This window comes from Physeter macrocephalus, chromosome 7 (assembly GCF_002837175.3).
Source record: "Physeter macrocephalus isolate SW-GA chromosome 7, ASM283717v5, whole genome shotgun sequence".
In the NCBI taxonomy this organism is placed as follows: Eukaryota; Metazoa; Chordata; class Mammalia; order Artiodactyla; family Physeteridae; genus Physeter; species Physeter macrocephalus.
The window spans coordinates 79366856-79393337 of NC_041220.1; the positions used below are offsets into that span (position 1 = coordinate 79366856).

Genomic DNA, 26482 nt, shown 5'->3' on the forward strand with positions numbered 1-26482 from the left:
TCCGCAAACGGAGAGGCCACAACAGTGAGAGGCCCGCGTACCGCCAAAAAAAAAAAGAAAAAAAAAAAGAGTAGTAGCTAATGTTGCTGAGAGATTAATAACTAATACACCATATAAGCTGTATCCTAACTAACTTATATGTAATAATTCATTTAACCCTCACAACAATTTTATGTGTTTACCAATAAGGAAACTAAGACACAAAGAGATCACACACAGCTAATAATCAGCAAAGCCTGGTTCCAAAGATGATGCAGGAGCCAAGGCATATACATTCTATTTCACCGACTCTTAAGATACCATCAATTACAGGATGCCCCAGTGTCTGCCCAGTAAGAAATACACACCACCATTTACACTATGACACAATATTTACCATTTAGAATTTTTATTTTACACTTAACTCAGAGACTTTAGACTTTACATATATTACTATTAAGACTGCACAAACAAAAAATAAGCAAAAAGTATCTTCTTCACAGTGAAAGTCCTGAATGTGCACACACACAAACTTCCAAAAACACATACAATAAATTGGTAATGGTGGATCCCTGAGGGTAGGAAAACGAAGAACTACGGATCTGAGGTAAATGGGAGACCATGGTGCTGTCTGAAAATTATTTTAAACACATACACATATAACTTTTGTTCTGAAACACTTTTAAAAGGCTGAGCAGCAGGGAGGTCTTTGCAAAGTGAAAAAATAAAAGCACCCACTATTAACTGGATAGTCATGAAAGGTGAGGAAATGGAGAGCATGATTAGAGAGAACTCCTCCAAATGTTGGCTATAAAGGGGGAAGTGAGAAACAAAGCAGTAGTTTGGATGAAGAAAGAGGGCAGAAGGTGGGGTTTCTTTATAACATAGCCATTAAACAGTATGTTTAAATGCTCATGATACAGCTATGGTAGAGTTAGACGTTAAAAATAAGGATGGCAGATAATGTAATGAAGAAGATGGAATGAGGTAGAATGGGTGAAATACGAAATGAAAAGAATAAATGGGGCTTCCCTGGTGGCGCAGTGGTTGCGCGTCCGCCTGCCGTTGCAGGGGAACCGGGTTCGCGCCCCGGTATGGGAGGATCCCACATGCCGCGGAGCGGCTGGGCCCGTGAGCCATGGCCGCTGAGCCTGCACGTCCGGAGCCTGTGCTCCGCAACGGGAGAGGCCACAACAGAGGAAGGCCCGCATACCACAAAAAAAAAAAAAAAAGAATAAATGACTGTCCAAACTGAAAATCAACTACTCTTCTTAGATCCATCAGACTTGAAATCACAGGGTCAACCACAGCCCCCAAAACTGGAGAGACAAACGGGCAGAAAAAGATAATCAAACCAGAACAAAAGCTCACAAGCATCTCTGCTTGAACCACTACCAGAGTATGAAAACCTAAATCGTAATTGACATTGCTGGAGGCACAGTGGGGATAAATCTGAGAGTGAAAAACTCCCAGGGGGCCCTACCACTTTTGTGAATTTTTACCTCCAGGATTCCTACAAGGTTTTCACAGTGAAGATCAGAGAAAAATCCTCTCATGCTTCTGGCAAGGGAAGGGAGAAAGTAGCCATTTCTCTCATTTAGAAATAAGCCCAGAGTATTTGATTCTTCTTAACAAGGCCTGCCTGCAAGCGAAACTATTTCACCAGAGCATAACAGCAATTGGGGTTTTAACAGATCTAACCAACCTGAGAGACAGGCAATACCCTCCAGCCCCCTCCAGCCTGACACCTATAGCTACTGCAAATAGTAAACACAGCCTAAACCCTAGCCAGATAAACATAAAAGCTAACACTAAAGACCTACTTATATAGTTCCTTTTCTAGTACATTATGCCTGGCTTTCAAGAAAAAAATTACAAGGCATACTAAAAGACAAAAAACACAGTTTAAAGAGGCAGAGTAAGCATCAGAACCAGACTCAGATACGGCAGAAATGTTGGAATTAGACTGGAAATTTAAAACTATGACTAATATGCTAAGTGCTGTAACAGAAAGAGTTGACAACATCCAAAACACATGGGTAATGTAAGCAGAGAGATGGAATCTCTAAGAGAGAATCAGAAGGAAATGCTATAAATCAAAAAGATTGTAACAGAAAAAAAAAATGCTTTTGATGGACTCATTAGTACATAAATGTGGAGACAGTATCAGTGAGCTAGAAGAAATGTCAATAGAAACTTCCAAAACTGAAATGCAAAGGAAAAACACAAGAAAAAGACAACAGAATATCCAAAAGGTGTAACATGAGTAATGGGAATACCAGAAGGAGAAGAAAACAAGAAATATTTGAAGCAATAACTAAGAATTTCCCTAAATTAATGATAGATACCAAATCACAGATCCAGGAAGCTCAGAGTTCAAACCAAAATCTATACCTAAGCATACCATATTCAAACTGAAGAAAATCAGAACAAAGAAAACATCTTGAAAGAAGCCAGAGGGAAAAAAACACCTTGCCTATACAGGAGCAATGATAAGAGTTACATTAGACTTCGGATTCATGGAAGCTAGAGGAGAATAGAGTGATACATTTAAAATGTTAAAAAAAAAAAAAGTCCCACCAACTTAGATTTCTATATCCAATGAATTATCCCTCAGAAATCAACAATAAAGACTTTTCAGATAAACAAAAATTAAGGGAATCTGTTGCCAGCAGACCTGCCTTGCAAGAAATGTTAAAAGAAATTCTTTAGAAAGAAGGATAATGATATCGATCAGACACTTTGAATGTATTTAAAGAAAGGAACAGCATTAGGGAAGGAATAAATGAAGATGAAATAAAATATGCACTACCCATGAGGTAATGTAGTGTTACCTGGAAGAGCATTTTTTTTTTTTTTTTTGGCTGTGCTACACCGCTTGCAAGATCTTAGTTCCCCAACCAGGGATCGAACCCAGGCCCCCCGTCAGTGGAAGTGCAGAGTCCTAACCACTGGACCACCAGTGGTTAGCGAATTCCTAATTCCAGGGAATTCCTGGAAGAGCACTTTTAAGTAAGTGTGTATGGCAATTCAAGGATTAAGTTTTTTTTTTTTAAAAAAAAAAAGCACAACTGCTACGCTAAGAAAAAAACTAGAATCATATAAAATATCAACTAAAAATAAGATAAGGCAGAAAAGAGTGGAAGACAAAAGAAAGAACAAGGGCAATAAATAGAAAACCATTTAAAAAATATGGTAGGCATTAATCCAACTATCAATTATGATCTTACATGTCAATGGTCTAAATAATTAAAATATACTGTTCAAGTAGATTAAAAAAAGATTCAACTTCATGTTGTCTATAAAATCCCACTTTAAATACAACACCAAAAACACAGGCAACAAAAGTGAAAATAAAACGGACTACATCAAAATGAAAAACTTCTGTGTATCAAAGCATTCAATCAACAGAGTGAAAAGGCAACCTATGGAATAGAAGAAAATATTTGCAAATCATATAAATGACAAGTGGTTAATATCCAAAATATATAGAGCTCTTAAACTCAACAACAAAAAACAAACAACCTAATTTAAAAATGGCAAAGTGGGACTTCCCTGGTGGTCCACCGGTTAAGAATCTGTCTTGCAATTCAGGGGACACCAGTTCGATCCCTGGTCAAGGAACTAAGATCCCACATGCTGAAGGGCAACTAAGCCCGCATGCCACAACTAGACAGCCTGCATGCCGCAACTACAGAGCCTATGCACACTGGAGCCCACGCACCACAACTAGAGAAAAGCTGCAACTAAGACCACAACGAAGAGCTCGTGCACCCCAACTAAGACCCGATGCAGCCAATAAATAAATAAATAATGAATGAATGAATGTTTTAAAAAATAAATAGGGAAACCATTAAAAAAATTTTTAATAGCAAAGTACTTGAATAGACATTTCTCCACAAGATATACAAATGGCCATCAAGCGCATAAAAAGATGCTCAATATCACTATGCAACTATCATTAGGAAAATGCAAATCAAAACCACAATGAGATACCACCTTGCATCCACTGAGATGGCCACTATCAAAAAAACTAGAAATAACAAGTGTTGGCAAGGATGTGAAGAAACTAGAACTCTGTGCACTACTGGTGGGAATATAAAATGGTGTGGCCACAATGGAAAACAGTATGGTTCATCAAAAAATTGAAAACAGGGCTTCCCTGGTGGCGCAGTGGTTGAGAGTCCGCCTGCCGATGCAGGGGACGCGGGTTCGTGCCCCGGTCCGGGAAGATCCCACATACCACAGAGCGGCTGGGCCCGTGAGCCGTGGCCGCTGAGCCTGCGCGTCCGGAGCCTGTGCTCCGCAATGGGAGAGGCCACAACAGTGAGAGGCCCGCATACCACAAAAAAAAAAACAAAACAGTGAGGGGCCCGCATCCCAAAAAAAAAAAAAAAAAAAAAAAATTGAAAACAGAATTACCATGTGATCCAGCAATTCCACTTCTGGGTACATACTCAAAAGAACCGCAGCAGGGTCTCAAATAAGATAATCTGCACACTCATGTTCATGATGGCATTATTCAAAAAAGCCAAAAGGTGGAAGAACCCAAGTGCCTATTGGCAGATGAACAAAGAAACAATGTGGTGTATACATACAATGGATTATTCAGCCTTAAAAAGGAAGGAAATCTGACACGTTACAACATGGATGCACCTTGAGGACATTATGCTAAGTGAAATAAGTCAGTCACAAAAAGATACTTTATGATTTTACTTACAGAGTCAGAAAGTAAAATGGTAGTTACCAGGAGCCGGGGGTAGAGGGAAAAGGGAGTTATTGTTCACTGGGTATAGACTTTCAGTTTTGCAAGATGAAAATATCCTGGAGAGTGGATTCACGGCAACGTGAATGGTTAAGATGGTGACTTTTACGCGTATTTTACAACATCACAATTTTGGAAAAAAATAAAGGAATGGAGAAAAATATACTAATCCAAAGAAAGTTGTAGTGGGGATTTCCCTGGTGGTCCAGTGGTAAAGAATCTACCTTTCAATGCAGGGGACGTGGTTCGATCCCTGGTCGGGGAACTAAGATGCCACACGCCACGGGGCAACTAAGCCTGCACGCTGCAAGTACTGAGGCCATGCTTTCTGGAGCCCATTCACCACAACTAGAGAGAAGCCCGTGTGCCACAATGAAGAGCCCATGAGCCGCAACGTTAGATTCCACATGCCGCAACAAAGATCCAGTGTGCCACAACTAAGACCCAATGCAGCCAAATAAATAAATAGATAAATAATTAAAAAAAAAAAAAAAAAAGAAAATTGTAGTCATTTTAATTTCAGACAAAGCAGATTTCACAGCAAGGAAAATTACCAGGAATATAGAGGGACATCACATAATTATAAACAGGTCAATTATCCAAGAAGACATTAAAAATACTTAAACTGGGGACTTCCCTGGGGACTTCGATGGGGAACTCAGATCCTGCAAGCCGCTCGGCATGGCCAAAAACACAAAACAAAAACAACAACAACAAACAAACTGTATGAGCATAACAACAGAGTTTCAAAATACATAAGGCAAAAGCAATAGAACTACAAAGAGAGTTAGATGAGTCCAGTATTATAGCCAAAGACTTCAACACTCCTCTCCCAGTATTTGACAGATCCACAGGCAGAAAGACAGTAAGGACACAGCTGAACTAATTAGCACCAACAATCAAACTGGATCTAATTGATAACCATAGACTATTTCATCCAACAGCAAGATACACATTCTTCTCAAGGTCACACTGAATATTTACCAGGTAAACCATATTTGGGGCCACAAAACACTCCTTACAAATTCAAAAGAACAGAAATCACACAAAGCATGCTTTCAGACCACAATGGAGTTAAACTAGAAATCAGTGACAGAAAGATAGCAGGAAAACCTCAAAATACTAAACACAGTTCTAAATAACACATGGGTGAAATAAGACATATTGAGAAATTTTTAAACATTTCCAACTTTGAAAACAAAAATACAACTTAACAGAATTTGTGGGATTTAGAGAAGTATACTGCTTAGAGAAAAATTCACACTGAATGCATATATTAGAAAAGAAGAGGGGGCTTCCCTGGTGGTGCAGTGGTTGAGAATCTGCCTGCTAATGTGAGAACTGAGATCCTGCAAAAAAACACAAAAAAACAAAAAAAACACACCCTAGACACCGACCTTAACACCATTCACAAAAATTAATGCAAAATGGATCACAAACATAAATATATAAAAGTATAAAGCATGGGTATGACTATGATTTTTTAGGATATAACACCAAAGGCACAATTCATGAAAGAAATAACTAATAAGTAAGACTTCATTAAAATAAAAAACTGTTCTGCAAAAGACAATGTCTAGAGGGTGAAGACAAGCCACAGACTGAGAGACTATACCTGCAAAAGAAATATCCGATAAAGGACTGTTATCCAAAATACACAAAAAACTCTTAAACTTCAACAATAAGAAAACAACCTAAATTAAAAATCGGCCAAAGGAACTTCCCTGGTGGTGCAGTGGTTAAGAATCCACCTACCAATGCAGGGGACACGGGTTCGAGCCCTGGTCCAGGAAGATCCCACATGCCACGGAGCAACTATGCCTGTGCGCCAGAACTACTGAGCCTGCACTCTAGAGCCCTCGAGCCACAACTACTGAAACCCACACACCTAGAGTCCATGCTCCACAACAAGAAAAGCCACCACAATGAGAAACCCGCGCACCTGAACGAAAAGCAGCCCCTGCTCACTGCAACTAGAGAAAAGCCTGCGCGCAGCAAGAAAGACCCAACACAGCCGAAATAAATAAATAAATTTATTTTTTTTAAAAGAAGGACAACGACCTAAACACACACCTCACCAAAGAAGACACACAGATGACAAATAAGCATATGAAAAGACACTCCAGTCAAGTCATGGGGAAATGCAAATTAAAGTGAGATACTGCTACACACCTATTAGAATGGCACAAATCCAACACACTGACAAGAGCGAATGCTGACAAGGTTGTGCAGCAACATGCACTCTCATTCATTACTAGTGGGAATACAAAATTATACAGCCACTGTGGAAGACAGTTTGGCAGTTTCTTAAAAAACTAAACATACTCTTACCATATGATCCAGCAATCACACTCCTTGGTAATTACCAAAGGGATGTGAAAACTTATGTCCACACAAAAACCTGCACACAGATAATTATAGCAGATTTATTCATGATTGCCAAAACATGGAAGCCAACAAGATGTCCTTTAACAGGAGAATGGATAAACAAGCTGTTACATCCAATGAAATATTATACAACAATAAAAATAGTTATCAAGCTATGAAGAGATATGGAGAAAACTTAAATACATATTATTAAGTGAAACAAGCAAATCTGAAAAGGCTATATATTACACAATCCCAACTCTATAACATTCTGGAAAAGCAAAACTATGGAGACAGTTAAAAAATCAGTGGTTGTCAGTGTTTTGAGAGAGGGAAGGATGAACAGGCAGAGCACAGAGGATTTTTAGGGCAGTGAAAATACTCTGTACAATACTATAATGATAAATACATGTCATTATACATTTGTCCAAACTCACAGAATAAACAACACCAAGAGTGAACCCTAAGGTAAACTATGGACTTTGGGTGATTATGATGTATCAATGTAGATTCAACCACTGTAAAAGATATATATGTTGGTGGGGGATGTTGATAATGGGGGAGGCTATGCATGTGTGGGGGCAGGAGGTATACGGGATATCTCTGTACATTCCTCTCAATTTTGCTGTGAACCTGACAGCTACTTTTTTTTTTAAGTCTTCAAGTTAAAAAAATTAGTACTAGGGGGCTTCCCTGGTGGCACAGTGGTTGAGAATCTGCCTGCCAATGCAGGGGACACGGTTCGAGCCCTGGTCTGGGAAGATCCCACATGCCGCGGAGCAACTGGGCCCGTGAGCCACAATTATGAGCCTGCGTATCTGGAGCCTGTGCTCTACAACAAGAGAGGCCGCGATAGTGAGAGGCCCGCGCACCGCGATGAAGAGTGGCCCCTGCTTGCCATAACGAGAGAAAGCCCTCGCACAGAAATGAAGACCCAACACAGCCATAAATAAATAAACAAATAAATTTTTAAAATCTTTAAAAAAAAAAATTAGTACTAAACATTCGAAAGTGTTCATGATATGTAAAGAAAAAAATAGAACAGAAAATATTTATTCTATGATTACCAACTACACAAATTTGCAGAATAAAAACTAACAAGACTGTAAAAATGAAAAACAGCCTTTGCATGTTTCTGAGACAACTGGAGAAATCTGAATATGGACTTTATTAAATGATATCGAGATGTTTCGGTTAATCTGTTAGATATAATAATGGTACTTCTGTGAAAGAAAATATTTTTAAAGATATTAATACATGCTGAGAATATGAAAGACATTTATATGTGAAGCTATAGAGACAAGATAACCTAGATATGCTTTAAAATTCCTGAATAAAGAAAAGGTGAGATGAAAATTATCCTTGGGCCACTAAAGTATTTCCTAGACCTGGAGGATCCAAAATTATTCGTCAATCAATTACCATATCCACAGACAAAACAGAGACTTAAAATAAAATGTTTGAGAGGGCTTCCCTGGTGGCGCAGTGGTTGAGAGTCCGCCTGCCAATGCAGGGGACACGGGTTCGTGCCCCGGTCTGGGAGGATCCCACATGCTGCGGAGCGGCTGGGCCCATGAGCCATGGCCACTGAGCCTGCGCGTCCGGGGCCTGTGCTCTGCAACGGGTGAGGCCACAACAGTGAGAGGCCCGCGTGCCGCAAAAAAAAAAAAGTTTGAGAGACAAAAATATTAGAATATTAACTGTTAAATCATATTAATATATCTAAATAACTAGAAATTTAATTAGTTCATGGAAATGAAAGGCATTCTGTTAAAGTTGAAAGTTGTTTGTTAAATAGTTTATGCAAATAAAAATGAAGATAAACATAAAATGGAAGCACAAAGTTACCAATTCCAACAATAAATTTACACGTTGTTGACCTCTTCAAATGTGTCACCATATACAGTAAAATCAAAATCCAGTAATCATTCCCTACAAGAAGGAATAAATACTTAAGTCTAAAAGACAAAAACGGATAAAGACTCCAACAAGTCTGAGAACAGCAAGAATTGATCTATCTTCTAAAAAGCATCGAGAAACAATAAGCACATCAAAAACACTATATTTGTTTGACTAACATCAAAAAAACAAGCAGAAATACAAAAAGTAAATAAATATAATTTTAATTATAGACCTCAACATTTCCTTGCAGGTACACTAAGATAATTTTAAAAGTGGGGAAAAAAGAAAAACTTCATCAAACATACACATTTTCACAAAATAACTGAATATCTCCTAGGGGAACACAAATTGGTAAATAAAACTGGCAATGTATTCAACATGTCCATACCACAGGGTAATATTATTTTTTAAAGCTAAGTCAGGACACAGCCATTTAAAAATACTCAAGTAATTTGTTCAGAAATATCATAATAAAACACTACAAAATCAAAAATAAAAATTTATTTTAAATTTTTATTAATCAGTTAATGGCATTCTCTTGTCAAAATCTAAAGGAATATAAAACTCTTACCAACTAATCAGGTGTCAGAAGACTGTTCTTAGATCTCTTTGCTCAAAAGTCCTGTGATACTGCACAAGCTTTCCTTTACAACATCTATCATCACACAGAGCTAAAATAACTTTTAGTGTGTCTGTACTCTTGTTTGTATTTATGAAAGTTCATAAACTTGTAGACGAAAAATACTGCTTGCAGTATCCGTAAACAAAGGATGTTGCAGCCATCTAGCATTATTCAGCCACTGCACCCAGTCCTGACAGTGTACCCTGAGGGGATTCAGAATGGAAAAAAGCAGGATACATACAGGCCCTAAATAGTTAAGGTGCATATCAAAGGAACGATTTCAATGAATCCAAACTCTCGCTATCTTCCCATACATAGAAAAGTGTTAAATTCATTACCTTGATATGACTACCTGGTTTTTGTTGCAAAACTCCTATAAGTTCTGGCTCCTCCCTTACCTCTGCACCAGTTCCTCAGAGCAATCTGAGAGGCTATCTTCCATGCTTAAGTCCTTGGAAAACCCGCCAAATAAAACATAATTCTCACCTTCTAGGTTTTGTATTTTTTTTTGGTCGACAAACTAGAAGTTCCTATGTTTTCTGAATATGTAGATGCCTAGAAAAAGTTGTTAAAGGTTCCTTCTGAAAGACAGGATTAGGATTGAGGGAAGGAAGGAAGGAAAGGGTGGATGGGTAACGAAAACTTTTACTCTGTATATTTCTGTAATTGAAAATTTTTAACAATGAGACTCTGTACCCTTAAGTAATTTGAAACAACTTTTCTTTTAACCTTCCAAACTCCTGTCACCTAAGAAAATTTAAGAAGTAATTTTAAAGGGTTCAAAGTACTGACAGCAAAAAGGAAAAAAACAAAAAAACTAAAGAACTGAACCAAACAAAAAGGAAGAAAACCAATGGAACCAGTGTCTCAATGAAATAAAATAAAATAAAACCAAAAAGTCATGGGCTCAACTGATAAAATACAGAGTAAGTAAACTAAAGGCAGGAAAGAGAAAGGAAACTAAAAAACGAGATAAACCGGGACTTCCCTTGTAGTCCAGTGGTAAAGAATCCACCTTCCAATTCAGGGGACATGGGTCTGAACCCTGGTTGGGGAACTAAGATCCCACGTGCCGTGGAGAAACTAAGCCCATGTACCACAACTACTGACCCACACGCCCTGGAGCCTGTGCGCCACAACTAGAGAGAAGCCCAAGTGCCATAACGAATGCCACAACAAAGACCGGATGCAGCCAAGAAAAAAAAAGGTAGAAATAAATAAATAAATAATTTTTTAAACACCTTTAAAAAATGAGATAAACCAAAAAAAAAGATAAACCATATCTTGTGTTTACTACACATTAAAAACAGATCATAAATAATAAGTGAAATGTAATATATTAAAACAAGAGTTTTTTTTTGATGTGGACCATTTTTAAAGTCTCTATTGAATTTGTTTTAATACTGCTTCTGTTTTATGTTTTGGTTTTTTGGCCACAAGGCAAGCGGGATCTTACCTCCCCCGACCATGGATTGAACCCGCACCTCCCTGCATTGGAATGCAAAGTCTTAACCACTGGACTGACCGCCAGGGAAGTCCCAAGAGATTTTTTTTAAATACCTAAACTGACAAAAATTTAGCAACCACTCTCTAAAAAGCCACCTGGTTCTCAAACATACATTCCACTTTACAAAAAATGATCCCACACTGTTTCCAAACAATGAAAGGGACAGAATGACTACAAACACATTTTATAGGACAAACAATGGCTTTGATCCCCCAAACTCAGCCAGCACAATTCTGAACAAACACAGGCTAGTCTTACTAAAAAGATACACAATTCTCAACAAAATCTTGGTTAACATACCATAACAAATTTAAGTACTATTCACTATGACCAAGAGGGGTTTATTCCAAGAATTCAAGAATACAATTCCATGAAAATTTTTATCAAAAAGGTATTTGGAAATGCCTTAATTTGACAAATACAGATGTTAAAGTGACAAAGGATATATATCTAAAATTGAGGCAAAACTATGTTTTCCTTAAAAAAGGGATAAGAATATTTGCCATCACTGCTACTACTTACAGTAATCCTTCCACCTAAACACAAACTCTTTTATAAAATCAAACATAGATAAATTTATTTTGCATAAACGTATATTAACCACAAGAATTTCAAACAGAGACAAATCTCAAATTACTTTCACAGCTATGACTTGAAGTCCCCTGCCTCCAGAACTGTGAGAAAATGAATTTCTGTTGTTTATGCCACCCAGTCTATGCTATTTTGCTGTGGCAGCATGGGCTAAGACATCCACACACTGATTAAAAAAAGAGAAAAGGGGACTTTCTCTGGTGGCAAAGTGGTTAAGAATCTGCCTGCCAGTGCAGGGGACACAGGTTCAATCCCTGGTCCGGGAAGATCCCACATGCCACGGAGCAATTACGCCTGTGCGCCACAACTACTGAGCCTGCACTCTAGAGCCCACAACTACTGAAGCCCACGTGCTGCAACTCCTGAAGCCTGCGCACCTAGAGCCCGTGCTCCGCAACAAGAGAAGCCACCGCAATGAGAAGCGCCACTCGCCGCAATGAGAAGCGCCACTCGCCACAATGAGAGAAAGCCCACATGCAGCAACAAAGACCCAATGCAGCTAAAAATAATAAATTTAAAATTTTTTTTAAAAAAAGAGGAAAATCATGTTGCCATAGGAGGTGACTATTAAACCAAATCTATACTCTGATAATAAGCAATTTTCATCCCAGTTAATGATGGAAAGCTCTTCTTTCTAGAAGAATTCTATCTAAGTAAATATAAAGTTGACAATTAGGAAAATCAATGGATGATGATCCTTGTCAGGTGAAAGGATACTAAAGAGTAAGAAATTTGCAAAGGACCAAAGCATTAACTTCAGTTTACTTGCGAACTGCAAAAGGAATAAAACATACCTTCACAAAGAGATCTTGTGGCTCCTACCTTAATCAAGTGATTACACAAGTGACCTGACATCACGAACAGTGAGAAAACCTGGTATTACACATATATTAACATGATTCAATATGAAGTACCGACATTACACTTGGAGTCTTGCCAAAAATGTTTAACCTGATAATCCAGTCAAACCTTTATACCTAAACTCCCAGTTTATAAGAAATACAAGTTAAAGCATCACCATGAGGAAATCTCCAGGATTAAAAATGGAGGTGTGTGCAGGAGAACGATCATAAATTTTAAAAGACTAAAAACTACATTCAGGGAATCCCCTGGCTAGGACTCAGCGCTTTCACTGCCATTACCAGGGTTCAATCTCTGGTCGAGGAACCAAGATCCCGCAAGCCAAAAAAAAACCCCAAACAAACAAACAAAAAAACTACATTCATATGCAATGTGTAAACCTTAAGCAGATCCTTCAAAAACAAAAATCCAAAAAACTATAAAAGACATTTTTTAAGTAACTAGGGAGATATGGGAAAATATGAATATTAGATACTAAGGAATTAACAATTTTCTTACGTAGAATAATGATACTGTGGTTATGTAAAAGAACACTATTTAGAAGAGATGCATGCTCAGCTTTTGGTAGTGAATTACCTTCATAACAGCAGCATTAACAATTATTGAATCTAGGCAGTGATGACAGAAGCATATGTTCTTTCAACTCTTCCACTTGAAAATTTTCTTAATAAAAAGTTAAACGAATTATTTTTTTAATTTTTTCTGCCTCTTACTTGCCCATAGAATGTCTAGCTCATAGAACTTGCTCAAGTTCACTGGATAAACTAGGGCTTGGTCAAATGTTTATCTAAATAAACTCAATGTTTTTCAAAAAAAAAAAAAAAGTTAAATAAACATATAAAATGGAAGTTAATTTTTCTATCTTGACTTAAAAAAGGTTGTATTAATGGTGAGAATATGATGAAATGGGCTGCCTCATACAGTGCCAGTGCTAGAGCAATTTACAACCAACTTTCTAGAAAACACCTTGGTCATAAGTTCAGATACTATGACCTAGTAATTTTCTTCCAGTAATCTATCTTAGGGAAATAAACTCAGATTTAAAAGTATTATGGAAAGAAAAAAAAAAGTATTATGGGACGTCCCTGGTGGCGCAGAGGGTTAAGAATCCACCTGCCAATGCAGGGCACACAGGTTCAATCCCTGGTCTGGGAAGATCTCACATGCCGCGGAGCAACTAAGCCTGTGCGCCACAACTACTGGGCCTGCGCTCTAGAGCCCGCGAACCACAACTACTGAAGCCCGTGCGCCTAGAGCCGGTGCTCCGCACCAAGAGAAGCCGCAACAAGAGAAGCCACCGCAATGAGAAGCCCGTGCACCGCAATGAAGAGTAGCCCTCGCTCGCCACTACTAGAGAAAGCCCGTGCACAGCAACAAAGACCCAATGCAGCCAAAAATAAATAAATTTATTTTAAAAAAAAGTATTATGTAAAGATATGCCTTTCAGCAGGAAAGGCTATAACAAGAAAAAATAGAAACAACTTATAAATGTTCAACAAAAGAATGGTTTAGCCAGGCAGTACTAAATATTAATATATAAATACTATTTAATTCTAATACTCAAGTTAAACACTAAATATTTTAAAAGAATATTTAATGCCCTGAAGAAAACACAAGATATATTAATAGGAAAAAGATATAAAACAGTATACATAAAAAGATCCTGATTTGATTAAAAGGATTTATATCAACAGCTACCTCTGGTTGATGAGAGACTGTTGCCTAATTTGTCATCTTTGTACATTTCTTCTCAATTCTCATAGAAGAGCAAGGAAACAGGATCAAGACTGCCTGTGTTCCCGACAAATATTAACAGACTGTAAGCTCTTATCCCCATAATCATACTCCTGATTTTGTTGTCACCTAAACCTGCACCTTCTCCGAAATCCACTTCAAGTTTGTCAGATTCCCAACCTCCGTGGATTAAATAAACTCACTTTGGTACTCCAAACCCAGCTATTAGCTGGCTTCATCAAAACAGAACCACTCTTCCTGACTCTCCCTCATTATCAGTCACCTTTAAGGTCCTCACTTCCTCCTTAGCCAGTTTATAGATTCCTTGGGCATTCATTATAATCACTCCCTTGCAAATACTCTTGACAACCTTGATACCTTTCTTCCTGTAGTGTACTCATATGGCAAAGCCCTAATGCTAATTAAACTCATTCCCCAATTAACTAGAAAAAAAAAACAAAAAACAACAACAAAAAAAAACTTCCTGTGTCTGCCCCAAGCAGCACTGCTGGGGGAGGGAGCAGGGAACAACCACCATTAAGCGGTCTGATGTTCAAGAGAAAACCACAAATCCCAAATGGAAACTTAACATTGCCCTAAGTGTCTCTGTTCCTATTAAAGATTAATCCTTCCACTTATGTTAGGAATACCAGCCCCTGTTCTTCTCAAGGACTCTTGCACCTTCAGTTACTCCTCTCTCTAGCATAATCAATTTCTCCCATCCATCAACATACAAACATACTCTAATACCTACTAGAAAAAAATTTTTTTAAAGCTCTCTGAAGCCATGATCTTCTCCAGCTCCCCCTCTTCTCTCCTTCCCTGTAAAAGCAAAACTCCTTTAAAAAGCTGACCACAGTTGCCAGTTCCTCATCTCATTCCTCTTAACAATCCACCCCAATAACACATGCACACCATTCCAATGAAAATATTCCAGTCAAGGTCACCAATGATCACACTGCAAATTCAACGGTCATTTCTCCCATTTAAGCAGCATGACAAAGTTGACCACCTTCTTCTTGGAACTCTGTCTTCTCTTGGCTTCAATGACACCACGCTCTCCTTTGTTGGTTCTCATCAATTCAACTTCAACATGTGCTATGGAACCAGGACAAAAACCAGATTTTGTCCTAGACTCCTCCTTTTCTAACCAAATTCTCCTAGAGTTAAGTTACCCAGTCTAAGCTTCAAATTATACCATCTATGTATCTATGATGCCAAATCTCTCTTCAGATCTAACCTCCAGACTCACATAACGAACTGCTTAAATTCTTATCCTCCCCCCCTCCAGTGTGCTCTTCCCACTCAACTCAGAAATTAGCACCACCATCTATCTAGTTGCAAAAGACAAAAATCTAGGTGTTTTTCCAGCTTCTTCATTATTTCTCTACACCATCAGCAAGCTCTGGTGACTCTACTCTTAAAACATAACCCAAACACTTCTCTTAAGCCTCCTCTATTCCACCCTAACCCCAAGCTACAATCACCTCTTGCCTAGGCTACCTTGAAAGGCTTCCCAAATGATCTTCCTGAGTTCATTCCTGCCTCCTATCCCCAACCTCACATGGGAAGTGCCTAACAAATTTCCTTCTCCTTCCTAACAAAACCCTCATTTTAATTGGGGAGCGATGTGCTCAGCTAATAAACATTTCCTAGCCTACCTTAAACCAAGAAGTGATTATGACACTGTGGTGAATAAAAAAATAAAAAGAGAGGTCACTGAATGGAACCTCAGACATCCCTTTAAAGGGAGTGAACTCGCTGGCAGTGCTTGGTGCCTTTCCCTTTTTGAAATTCAGATAGGCTGCCTGGTCCTCTGATAGCCATTCTGAGAGTTTAGGGACAAGGGTCAAACTCCTAAGAATAGTAACCTGAAAGTTAGAAGTAGACTATAAACACTATAAAGCCCCTAACCAAGCAACTTTGGGATACTTTCCCTCCAGACTTTTCCTATTTATTTCAATCACTACTACTGTTTCTTTTGTTACATCCAGCAAAACTCAACCTAAAGTAAACATTTCCTCATATCTTCAGGGTCAATTCATTCTCCATAGCAGCCAAAGTGATCTTTTAAAAACACAAATTCCGTCGTTTGCTTTAAATCCTCAAATGGCTTGTGTGTGATCTGGCTCCCACCTACATCTCCAACTTCATCTTGTACCATTCTCCTCCCTTACCCACAATACTCCAGCCACAACAACCTCCTTTTGGTTGCTTACACATAGCAAATTCATTCCCACTTTAGAGCTTTTACACTAACAGTTTCCTCTGATCTGGACTGTTCTTCCCCTAGTGACGTGCTTTTATCATTCAGATCTCAATTTAAGTTTACAATTCTAAGATAAGCCTTTTCTGAACACCCAATCAAAAACAACCAATTAATTTCATCTGGACAATATTATTACACAGCTCTGCACTGCATTTATTACTTGTCTGTCTTCCCTTATCCCACTCATTACTATATCCCCAACACATATCATGGTGCCTACCATAGAGGGAGCCCTCAAATATCTGTTAAAGAGCTCTTGGTAATGATAATACAAAGATGGATGAGCCATGATGCCTACCCTTGAGAAGCTTGGAGTCTAATAGGGAAAAACAACTTCAAATGATTAAAAATTACAGATTTCAGTTTAAAGTCCCATGGGAATTGTATTCAAAGCTCCCCCACCCCAAAAAATTCTAAATATGTATATATATGTACATACATAGATGAAAGGAATACCAAAATTAAGATGTATCTCTGTGTATGTGAAATATTTCAGAGACAAACATTTTTTAAAGAAAAGAACTATCTCTGGGAGTGAGATTACCGATAATTTTTACTTTATAATATAGTTCCCTGTATTTTCAAAGTTTAATAAGTTTGTTACTTTTATATTCACAGAATTTTGACTATTTATTTAAAAGAGAAAAGCAATTAAATGGTTTACATTCTTAACTATATAATTATTAGCTTTCTATGTGCACGTAAGAGTTGATCATCCTAATATATGACTAAGTTAATTACAATTTATCCTCCCAAGTATTAGTTTAAGGGTTATTCCCAAGGAACTCTTTCCCTGAGTTTAGGTTACCTCACCCTCACAGTTCTTACTTAAACTCAACAAACGTAACTAGCTGTTCAATGTCTCACCATCTTACTGGACCATAATTTACTCCACAACAGCATGGACCATGTCTAGCTTATTAACAAACACAGGGGGCAGTCAATAAATATTTGTTGAATAAATGAAGAAAAATGTAGCATTAACTAAAGAGTTTAAACCATAGGATACAGATGATATCATATATAATACTAAATAGATGCCCCCTGAGATCTTCAAAGGGGAAAACTACAAAATAAAGCAAAAAAGATTTTCTTCCCACCACCTTATTTCCCCAGTTTTGGGCTTGGACAGAATACCATCCCAATTCAGGACCTGACTACATTATCAACAGAAACCCAACTTCACTGGCGGCCACCTTTATCAACATATTCAATTCTTCCTAGTACCAGAAGCAGGATGAAAGGTATTACTTTCATAGTGCTTGGGGATTAGCTCCCTGGAGCTTAAAAAATACTGAAACTCATTCAGGAAAACAAATGCCTCCTGCTCACCAGGCAATGGCCTAAGCAATGGAGGATGGAAAAATCAGTAAGACAGGTCTATGTCCTCAATGACACACATTCAGTTCCATCAGACAGATGGAGATAAAGCACGTAAGTAAACACCTAAGGATATAATCAAAGTATGACCAAGCCAAGAGACGTTAAAAAAAGTCTGACATATATAACCTTCTAAAATCTCATCTAGCAATACACACTAAATTCTTGCACATCTGTACCAGTAAGAAACCGGAAATAACCAAATATCCAATGCACATATGCATAAACTGCAGTATGTTCTATACATATATTTTAAAAATAAAGGAACTACCACAGAATGATATAAGAAAAATGAAGCACAAAGTGTTTTATATCACTGCTGAAAAGCAGTAGTATCAGACAACCCACAATTAAGTACACCAATCCCAAATAGGATGGTTCACATGAAACAAAGAAACCTAAAAGTAAAACACCCCACAGTCACTTGATAGAAAAGGCTACATATGCTAGCTAGCCCTGCATTTGGAATCACTAGAAAAATCCATAATCACACAAGGACTAAAAATAATGAACAGAGTAACGTAGACCTGTCCTAAACCTAGGCAAAGAGCACTTTCAGCAATAGCTCCAAAAGATTAGACACCTATCAAAGATTTGGGCAGGGGGTGGGGGTGGGGATGGGGATGGCACACTTTAAATGTTACTAAGCCTACTACATTTCAGGCACCATACTGGATGCTGAAGAGAAAAAGATGAGTAAGAATCCTCAAGGAGCCCAATGATCTAGCAGGAGCAAAAAGACATATATACAATTACCAAAAATATAATAACTGCTCTAAAAAAATCCCAACAAAGTGATACTGGAGAAAAAAGGTAAACTGTGGGTTCAAGAAAAGCTTATCAGGGACTTCCCTGATGGTGCAGTGCCAATGCAGGGAACACGGGTTTGAGCCCTGGTCCGGGAAGACCCCGCATGCTGCGGAGCAACTAAGCCCGTGCACCACAACTACTGAGCCTGCACTCTAGAGCCCATGAGCCACAACTACTGAAGACCTCGCACCTAGAGGCCGGGCTCCACAACAAGAGAAGCCACCGCAATAAGAAGCCTGCGCACCGCAATGAAGAGTAGCCCCCCACTTGCCGCAACTAGAGAAAGCCCACACGCAGCAACAAAGACCCAATGCAGCCAAAAACAAATAAATAAATAAATTTTTTAAAAAAGAAAAGCTTATCAGAAATGGCATTTTAGGAGAAGTAAGTTTTTCAAAAGGCAAAGAAAGGAGGTTAAGGACTTATTCCAAGCAGACAGAACAACTCAATATAGCTAAAGGCTGGAGGGAGAGCAAGGGTCTGAGGTATGTTCAGCCATACAACTAAGTTGAGACGACAGGAAATAAGTCAGGAAAGGTAAGCTAGAACAACAGTAAAAAGGTTTTGACTTCATGCAATAGGGGGTAGAATATGTAAAGGAAAATGACAAAAAAAGTTTTAAAAATTAAATCCAGGGAGGCAGGGCTGGGCCGCGGTGCGGGGCCACAGTCCTCCACGCTCCTGGGTGCTCCTCTGCGCTGTACACCCCACAGGAGAAAGTCACAGGAAAACAATCTGACATCAGGTGAGAATCCAAGTCAAAACTGGGTGAAACTGAAGAGAAATTGGACGTTCCCATTGGCTCCATAAGAACCTACTGATTATGGCAGAAAAAGTGAAATGGGTCACTGATATCGAGAAGTCAGTGCTGATAAATAACTCTGAAAAGAGAGGATGGGTCCAAGTGACAGAAAACGAGGACTGGAATTTTTACTGGAAGAGCAAGCAAACCATCCGCAATGTTTTTAGTGTCGAAACTGGCTACCGGCTCTCAGCTGATCAAATAGTCAACCATTTCCCAAACCACTATGAACTGATGCAGAAGGATCTGATGGTGAAAAAAATCAAGAGATACAGGAAAGAGCTGGAGAAGAAAGGGAGTCCTTTAGCAGAGAAGGACGAAAGTGGGAAACAACACCTCTACCTGGACTTCGTCCCCGTCACCTACAGGCTGCCTGCCGACTACAACCTGTTCGTGGAGTTCAGGAAAAGCCCCTCCAGCACCTGGATCATGAAACCTTGTGGCAAAGCTCAGGGAAAGGGCATCTTTCTGATCAACAAGCTCTCGCAAATCAAAACGTGATCCTGGGACAGCAAAACATCTTCGTTCATGACTCAGTCTATCAAGGAAGCCTACGTGATCTCTCTGTACATTAACAACCCGTTACTAATCAGCGGCCGGAAGTTTGACCTGCGCTTGTATGTTCTGGTGTCTACGTACCGCCCACTGTGCTACTATATGCATAAACTTGGATTCTGCTGCTTTTGCACAGTAAAATACACCCCGAGTACCAGCGAGTTGGATAACATGTTTGTTCATCTCACCAACGTTGCCATTCAGAAACATGGGGAGGACTACAACCACATCCATGGGGGCACGTGGACCGTGAACAACCTGCAGCTCTACCTGGAGAGCACCCGAGGCAAGGAGGTGACCAGCAAGCTGTTCAATGAGATCCACTGGATCTTCATGCAGTCCCTGAAGGCCGTGGCACCCATGATGAACAACGACAAACACTGCTTTGAGTGCTACGGCTACGACATCATCATCGACAAGCTGAAGCCCCAGCTGACCGAGGTGAACGCGTCCCCATCCCTCACCTCCAGCACTGCCAACGACCAAATCCTTAAGTATAACCTGATTAATGGCACCCTCAACATCGCGGTCCCTAACGTTGAAATTCCAGACTGTAAATGAAACAAGTCACCCCCAAAGGAAGTCCTTGGCAATTATGAAATTCTATATGACAAGGAGCTGGCACAGGGCGACAAGGCTGACCAAGGGCTGAGAAGTCCGCCGGGCCAGTCGCTGGGGCCCAGAGGGGGCCGATCGAGAGACTCCAGGAGGACCGTCCTCACAACCTCGAAGTGACCTCTAGTGAGAGCAAGACTCCAGCCTCGACTTGTCACTGCACCCAACCTTGCTGAAGACATATTTTGGAAATTTCCTTTTTCTAGAGCTTTTTTCCTTTCCTAAACCCTGTAATAAAGGCACTTCTTTGGAAGGCTAAAAAAAAAAAAATTAAAGCCAGTGGCATGGCACCAGTTGAATTAGAAGTTGGGACAGACCAAAGGCAGAGAACTGAATGTAAATAAGCAAACTATTTTAATATAAATAATCCATCTGAGAAATGAAAACCTGACCTAAGATGATTAACAAAAAACACAAAAGCAGAAACAAAGATTCAGGAGATAAATGGGGGATGGAGGACGAAATCAGTAACTTACAAAGGGTAGTAAGAGAAGCTGAAGAAAAACCAGAAAAGTCGTATCAGAGTAACCGAAAGGGGAAAGCTCTAAGATGGCATTGGAAATGTGGAAGAAAGATGTACAAAATGGACAACTGCTGAAAAGTTACTTTTCGTTTCACAATTTAGAAGATATTGGTAATGCCTGAAAAAGTAGTTTCAATATGATATGATAGAGACAGAAGAAACCTGAGTACAGAAGTTAAGGAATGAATTAACTTTTAAGAACCAAATACAGGAGATTATGATAACCAGAGTAGGAAAATATTCCTTAAACAAAATACAAAAACCACACCATAGAGGAAAAGACAGACAAATTTGACTACTTTAAAAGTAAACTCAGTAAGATCAAAGATACAATAAAGTTAAGTGAAATAAGCCAGCAGAACAAATAATGTATAATAATCAAATTCATAGAGACAGAAAATATTCAATAGAATGGTAACTGCCAGGGGTTGAGCACTGAGAAGTAAGGAGTTAGTGTTTAATGTGTACAGAGTTTCAGTTTTACAAAAAGCAAAGTCCTGGAGATGGATGGTGGTATTGGTTGTACAACAATGTGAATGTACTTAATGCCACTGAAATTGTGCACTTAAATATATACAGGATGAGGGACTTCCCTGGTGATCCCGCAGTTAAGACTCCTCGCTCCCAATGCAGGGGGCCCAGGTTTGATCCCTGGTTAGGGAACTAGAGCCTGCATGCCGCAACTAAAAGATCCCGCAAGGGGCAACGAAGACGCTGCGTGCCACAACTAAGACCCCAGTGCAGCAAAATAAATAAATAAATATATTTTTAAAATACAATGAAAAGTTTTATGATGTTATTTACCACAATTTTTTTAAAAGAGCATAAAAAAAATAAGACAGTTAGAAATTAAGCCACATAACAGAAGTAGACAAAATTATAAAGAATTCTTGAGAGATAATAAATGCTGTTTTAAGCCACTAAATTTGGGGTATTGCAGCAACAGATTAAAAAAAAATTCTTACAAATCAATAAGTAAAATACAAACCACACAAATTCTTAAAAATGGGTAAGGAATGCAAACACTAATTTTACAAAAGAAAGCCTTATGGCCAATAAACACAAAAACATGCTTAATATCTCTACTGACAAGGGAAATGAAAATTAAAATAAGCTACCTTTTTATATCCATCAGACTGACAAAAATCTAAACCTTCCAAATGTCAGGTCCCTAGAATTCTTATTTACTTCTAGAGCAAGTGTAAATTGATACAATCTTTGGGAGAACAATGATGCAATATCGAGTCATGCAGAAGATGCAAATACACTCCAATACTGAAAGTCTACTTCCTATAAAACCCTTATGTGCCCAAGAAAACAACTATAATAATGTTCAATGCATCCTTTTTTATAATCTCTAAAAGTTGGAACTACACGCCATCAATAAGACAATGATTTTAAAAACTGTGACACGGGGAACATATGTATAACTGATTCACTTTGTTGTAAAGCAGACACTAACACACCATTGTAAAACAGTTATACTCCAATAAAGATGTTAAAAAAAAAAAAAAAACTGTGACACAAAATCCTCTACATAGTAGACCCTTGAACAACGAGGGGGGTTAGGGATACCGACCCCCTGCTCAGACAAAAATCAAAGTATAACTTATAGTTGGCCCTCCATATATCCAGTTGCTCCACATCTTCACATTCAATCAACAGCGGATTGTGTAGTACTGCAGTATTTACTATGGAAAAAAATCCGCATATAAATAGATTCATGCAGTTCAAACCCATGTTGGTCAAGGGTCAACTGTAGTTTAAAATTGAAGAACTAGAGCAATATGCATTGTCACAGATAAATCTCAAAAAACAACGTTGAGAAGAAAAGTTGCAGGAGATGTAAAATATTATAACCATCTATGAAAAAAAATTTTAAGTTTAAAACACTAAAAAGTGATTTTACACTCAAAGATACTGTGTTTATCAATAGTAAAAACAAAAATATGAAGGGGGGTATATACTCAACCCCAGCATAGTGGTTACTTACAAGAAAGAAAGAGAACAGAATGAGCTTTGTCTGTATGCTTTGTTTTATTTCTTGGGGAGGTAGAGGAGGGGCTAAACCCAGTATGAGTTAAGATCTATTAAATCTGGACCATGGATATAAAGGTGTTCATATATTATTTCTTAACTTCTAAGTCTAAAATATAATTTTTAAAAACATCTTTAAAGATAATGGATAGGAAGCAAGCGGCAGATATGATTATACTCTATTCTTTCCACCATAACCAGTAAACAGAGTCAGAGACCTGGTTTTAAACCCCTGTTCCACCAAGTTACTCGACACTGAGGAAAGTTAATTTCTTCAGAGCTGCAACTTTCTAATCCATAAAACAAGAATAACACCCATCTCATAAGGCTGTCATATATATAAAATATCAGATAGTAGACATTCAAATACAGGTAGTTACTGTTTTAAATTTGCAGTAAAGGCACTTCCCTGGTGGTCCCGTGGGTAAGACTCCATGCTCCCAGTGCAGGGGGCCCGGGTTCAATCCCTGGCCAGGGAACTAGATCCCGCATGCATGCCACAACTAAGTAGTCCACATGCCGCAACTAAAGATGACGTGCCACAACTAAGACCCGGAGCAGCCAAAATAAATAAATAAATGTTAAATTTGCAGTAAAAGCAAAGAACTAAAGGGAGGGAAAGGACAAGGGTTTTGAATGAAATGAACTTGTCTCACCTTTTCAGAATTCCATAACAGAACATACAACGGATGTCAGATGGATGTGACCATGACTTTCTAGTTTCCAAGACCCAACTTTAAAATAGGGATTTTACAAAGGAATTCAAGATTACACACCAGAGAATTAGCATATGGATTCCATGGTTCCAGTTAAAGGAGACCAGAGCCATGTCAAGAAGTCCAAAATAATCCCATTACTCCATATTATATGAAAGGCTCCCAAATAATTTACTTCTTTCTCACTCAGAAAGGTCATTTTAACACAAACTTCTCTCCAATTTATAACTTGCTCCTAAAGAAAGACTAACCAACATCTTCAGAACAAAGCCCACATATATTCTTTTGTATTCCCCTTGGCCACCAGCCCCCATAGGTTATTTGCACACAAAGAAACAATATCAGAAGTACTAAAGTCCCTCATCATGTTATTAAGCCTTTTCTGGAGGCAAATTCCCATAGAGCTATCACTAAACCATTGAAGGAAACCTTTATGGTCCAAGGACAACAATAAGCAGAGTATGAAAGTACAGTTAATTTTGACATCTTAGCAGCTATCCATTTACTGAATGTTCCAAGCATTGCTCTAAGCACTGTAAAGACTCTCTTGATCTCCCTATTTACAGATAAGTAAGCTGAATCAGTCAGTGCTGTATGTATTAAGCAGAAAAGCCAGGACTGAATGCAAATCTAATTCCAAAACCCACACTCTTAATCACTAAGCTAAACTCACTACATTATGCTTGGGGAAGTAAGTATCTCTGCCTCCTGGCAAACTTTTCTCACACCAAGAGAGAAAAGCAAAATATTTTTAAATACAATACTCAATATTGAACTGTCACCCACTGTTGTACTTAGTTTTATTAGCATTCAGCTTTTATGGTATTGTTTATGAAAAGCATAATCCCATAAAGCAACCATATATAATGGCTGGAGTAAACTGGTATGCCAAAAGCTTGGGTGAAGTTCACCATTAACCAGATTTGAGTCACTGAGCAACAATCAATCTCTCTAGGCCTCAGTTTCCTGATCTTATAGATGAAGTTTTTGGCCTAGATCTAAGGTCTCTTTCAACTTTAACATTCAACACATTTTCTAAGACACTGTCAATGCATGTTTTGAACAAAGATTTTGAAAGTCATCTTTTGAAAACCTTTAAAATGAAATCATATAGTATATGCTCTTATGTCTATCCTTTTACTCAAACATACTCAAAGCTAGTCTGTGCTATTAAAAACCAGGAAAATGACTGGAAAGGGGTGGGGTGTGGGGATTCTGATGGTGCTGGTAATATTAATATTCTGTTGTTTTGGGTGCTGGTCACACTTTATTGTATGTACTTTGTATATTACCATTTATTATCTTGATACAAAAAAGGTGGGTTTTTTTCTCCAAAGAAAACTTATGTGTTCTAAATCCACAACTATGTTTGTGTATATCAGAGCTGGGCAACCTTTTTGTTATAAATATATAAATGTGGTGCTTTGCGACCACCTAGAGGGGTGGGATACAGAGGGTGGGAGGGAGACACAAGAGGGAGGAGATATGGGGATATATGTATATGTATAGCTGATTCACTTTGTTATAAAGCAGAAACTAACACCACTGTAAAGCAACTATACTCCAATAAAGATGTTAAATATATATATATTTATATATACATACATATATATAAAAATGTGTTTCTTGCCTAATTTTGTCCATAACCCTGCTCCCTAGTTCCAGTTCAGGCATCTACAGAAGAGATCATTTACTTGTAAATTACAGTATTCCTGTAATTCCTTTATGACTGTCTCCTGAAATTCGAAGTCAGTCCTAACTTTCCTTTGGAACCTAGCTCAAGAACCTCCGTACATACACATACCCTCAGAACTCCCATAGCATTGATTCTTTGCATCTAACATTTTTATCTACCTCCAACCAGGTAAGTCTTTTAGGGCTGTTGTCAATATGCTCAATAACTGCTGATAGCATATTTACTGAGAAATAAGAATATATATTCTGTACAAAGGGGTGACCTGCAAAGGGATCCCAAATGCATCTAACTCTGTGCCTGATGGACAGAGATCAAAGCCTTTATAATAACTTAAAAAAAAAAAAAGAGAAGAGAAATGCACCCCAAAGAGTATTACTTGGACAGGCTTTTAAGTTGTTTTTTTTTTAACTCAATCTATAACACCTTCCTTGCTCAACCTACACCCAGAACCTCTTAAGGCACACTATCTAAATAAGTTACACTGAACTATAATTTACATAGCTGTAAAAACACACCACTTTTCTATTAGTAAAAAATTGTTCAAATTCTGGTAACATTAGTTTATAGCAGGAAATTTCACCTTTTTCCTTAAAAAGGAAAAAGTTTAGGGGCTTCCCTGGTGGCGCAGTGGTTGAGAATCCGCCTGCCGATGCAGGGGACACAGGTTCGTGCCCCGGTCCGGGAAGATCCCACATGCCGCGGAGCGGCTGGGCCCATGAGCCATGGCTGCTGAGCCTGCGCGTCCGGAGCC

The 26482-nt window shown here is 38.5% G+C and overlaps 2 protein-coding genes across 2 annotated transcripts in view; one reads left to right on the forward strand and one right to left on the reverse strand.

The window, feature by feature from the left end:
• Positions 1-26482, reverse strand: part of UBE2K (ubiquitin conjugating enzyme E2 K) — a 94163-nt gene that overhangs the window by 62802 nt on the left and 4879 nt on the right. The gene's annotated exons all lie outside the window — the stretch shown is intronic.
• Positions 19283-20879, forward strand: LOC102979239 (polyglutamylase complex subunit TTLL1-like). Its single transcript, XM_055086091.1, is given in 1 exon segment — positions 19283-20879. A coding segment is annotated over 1 exon segment (1269 nt). The 5' UTR covers positions 19283-19610.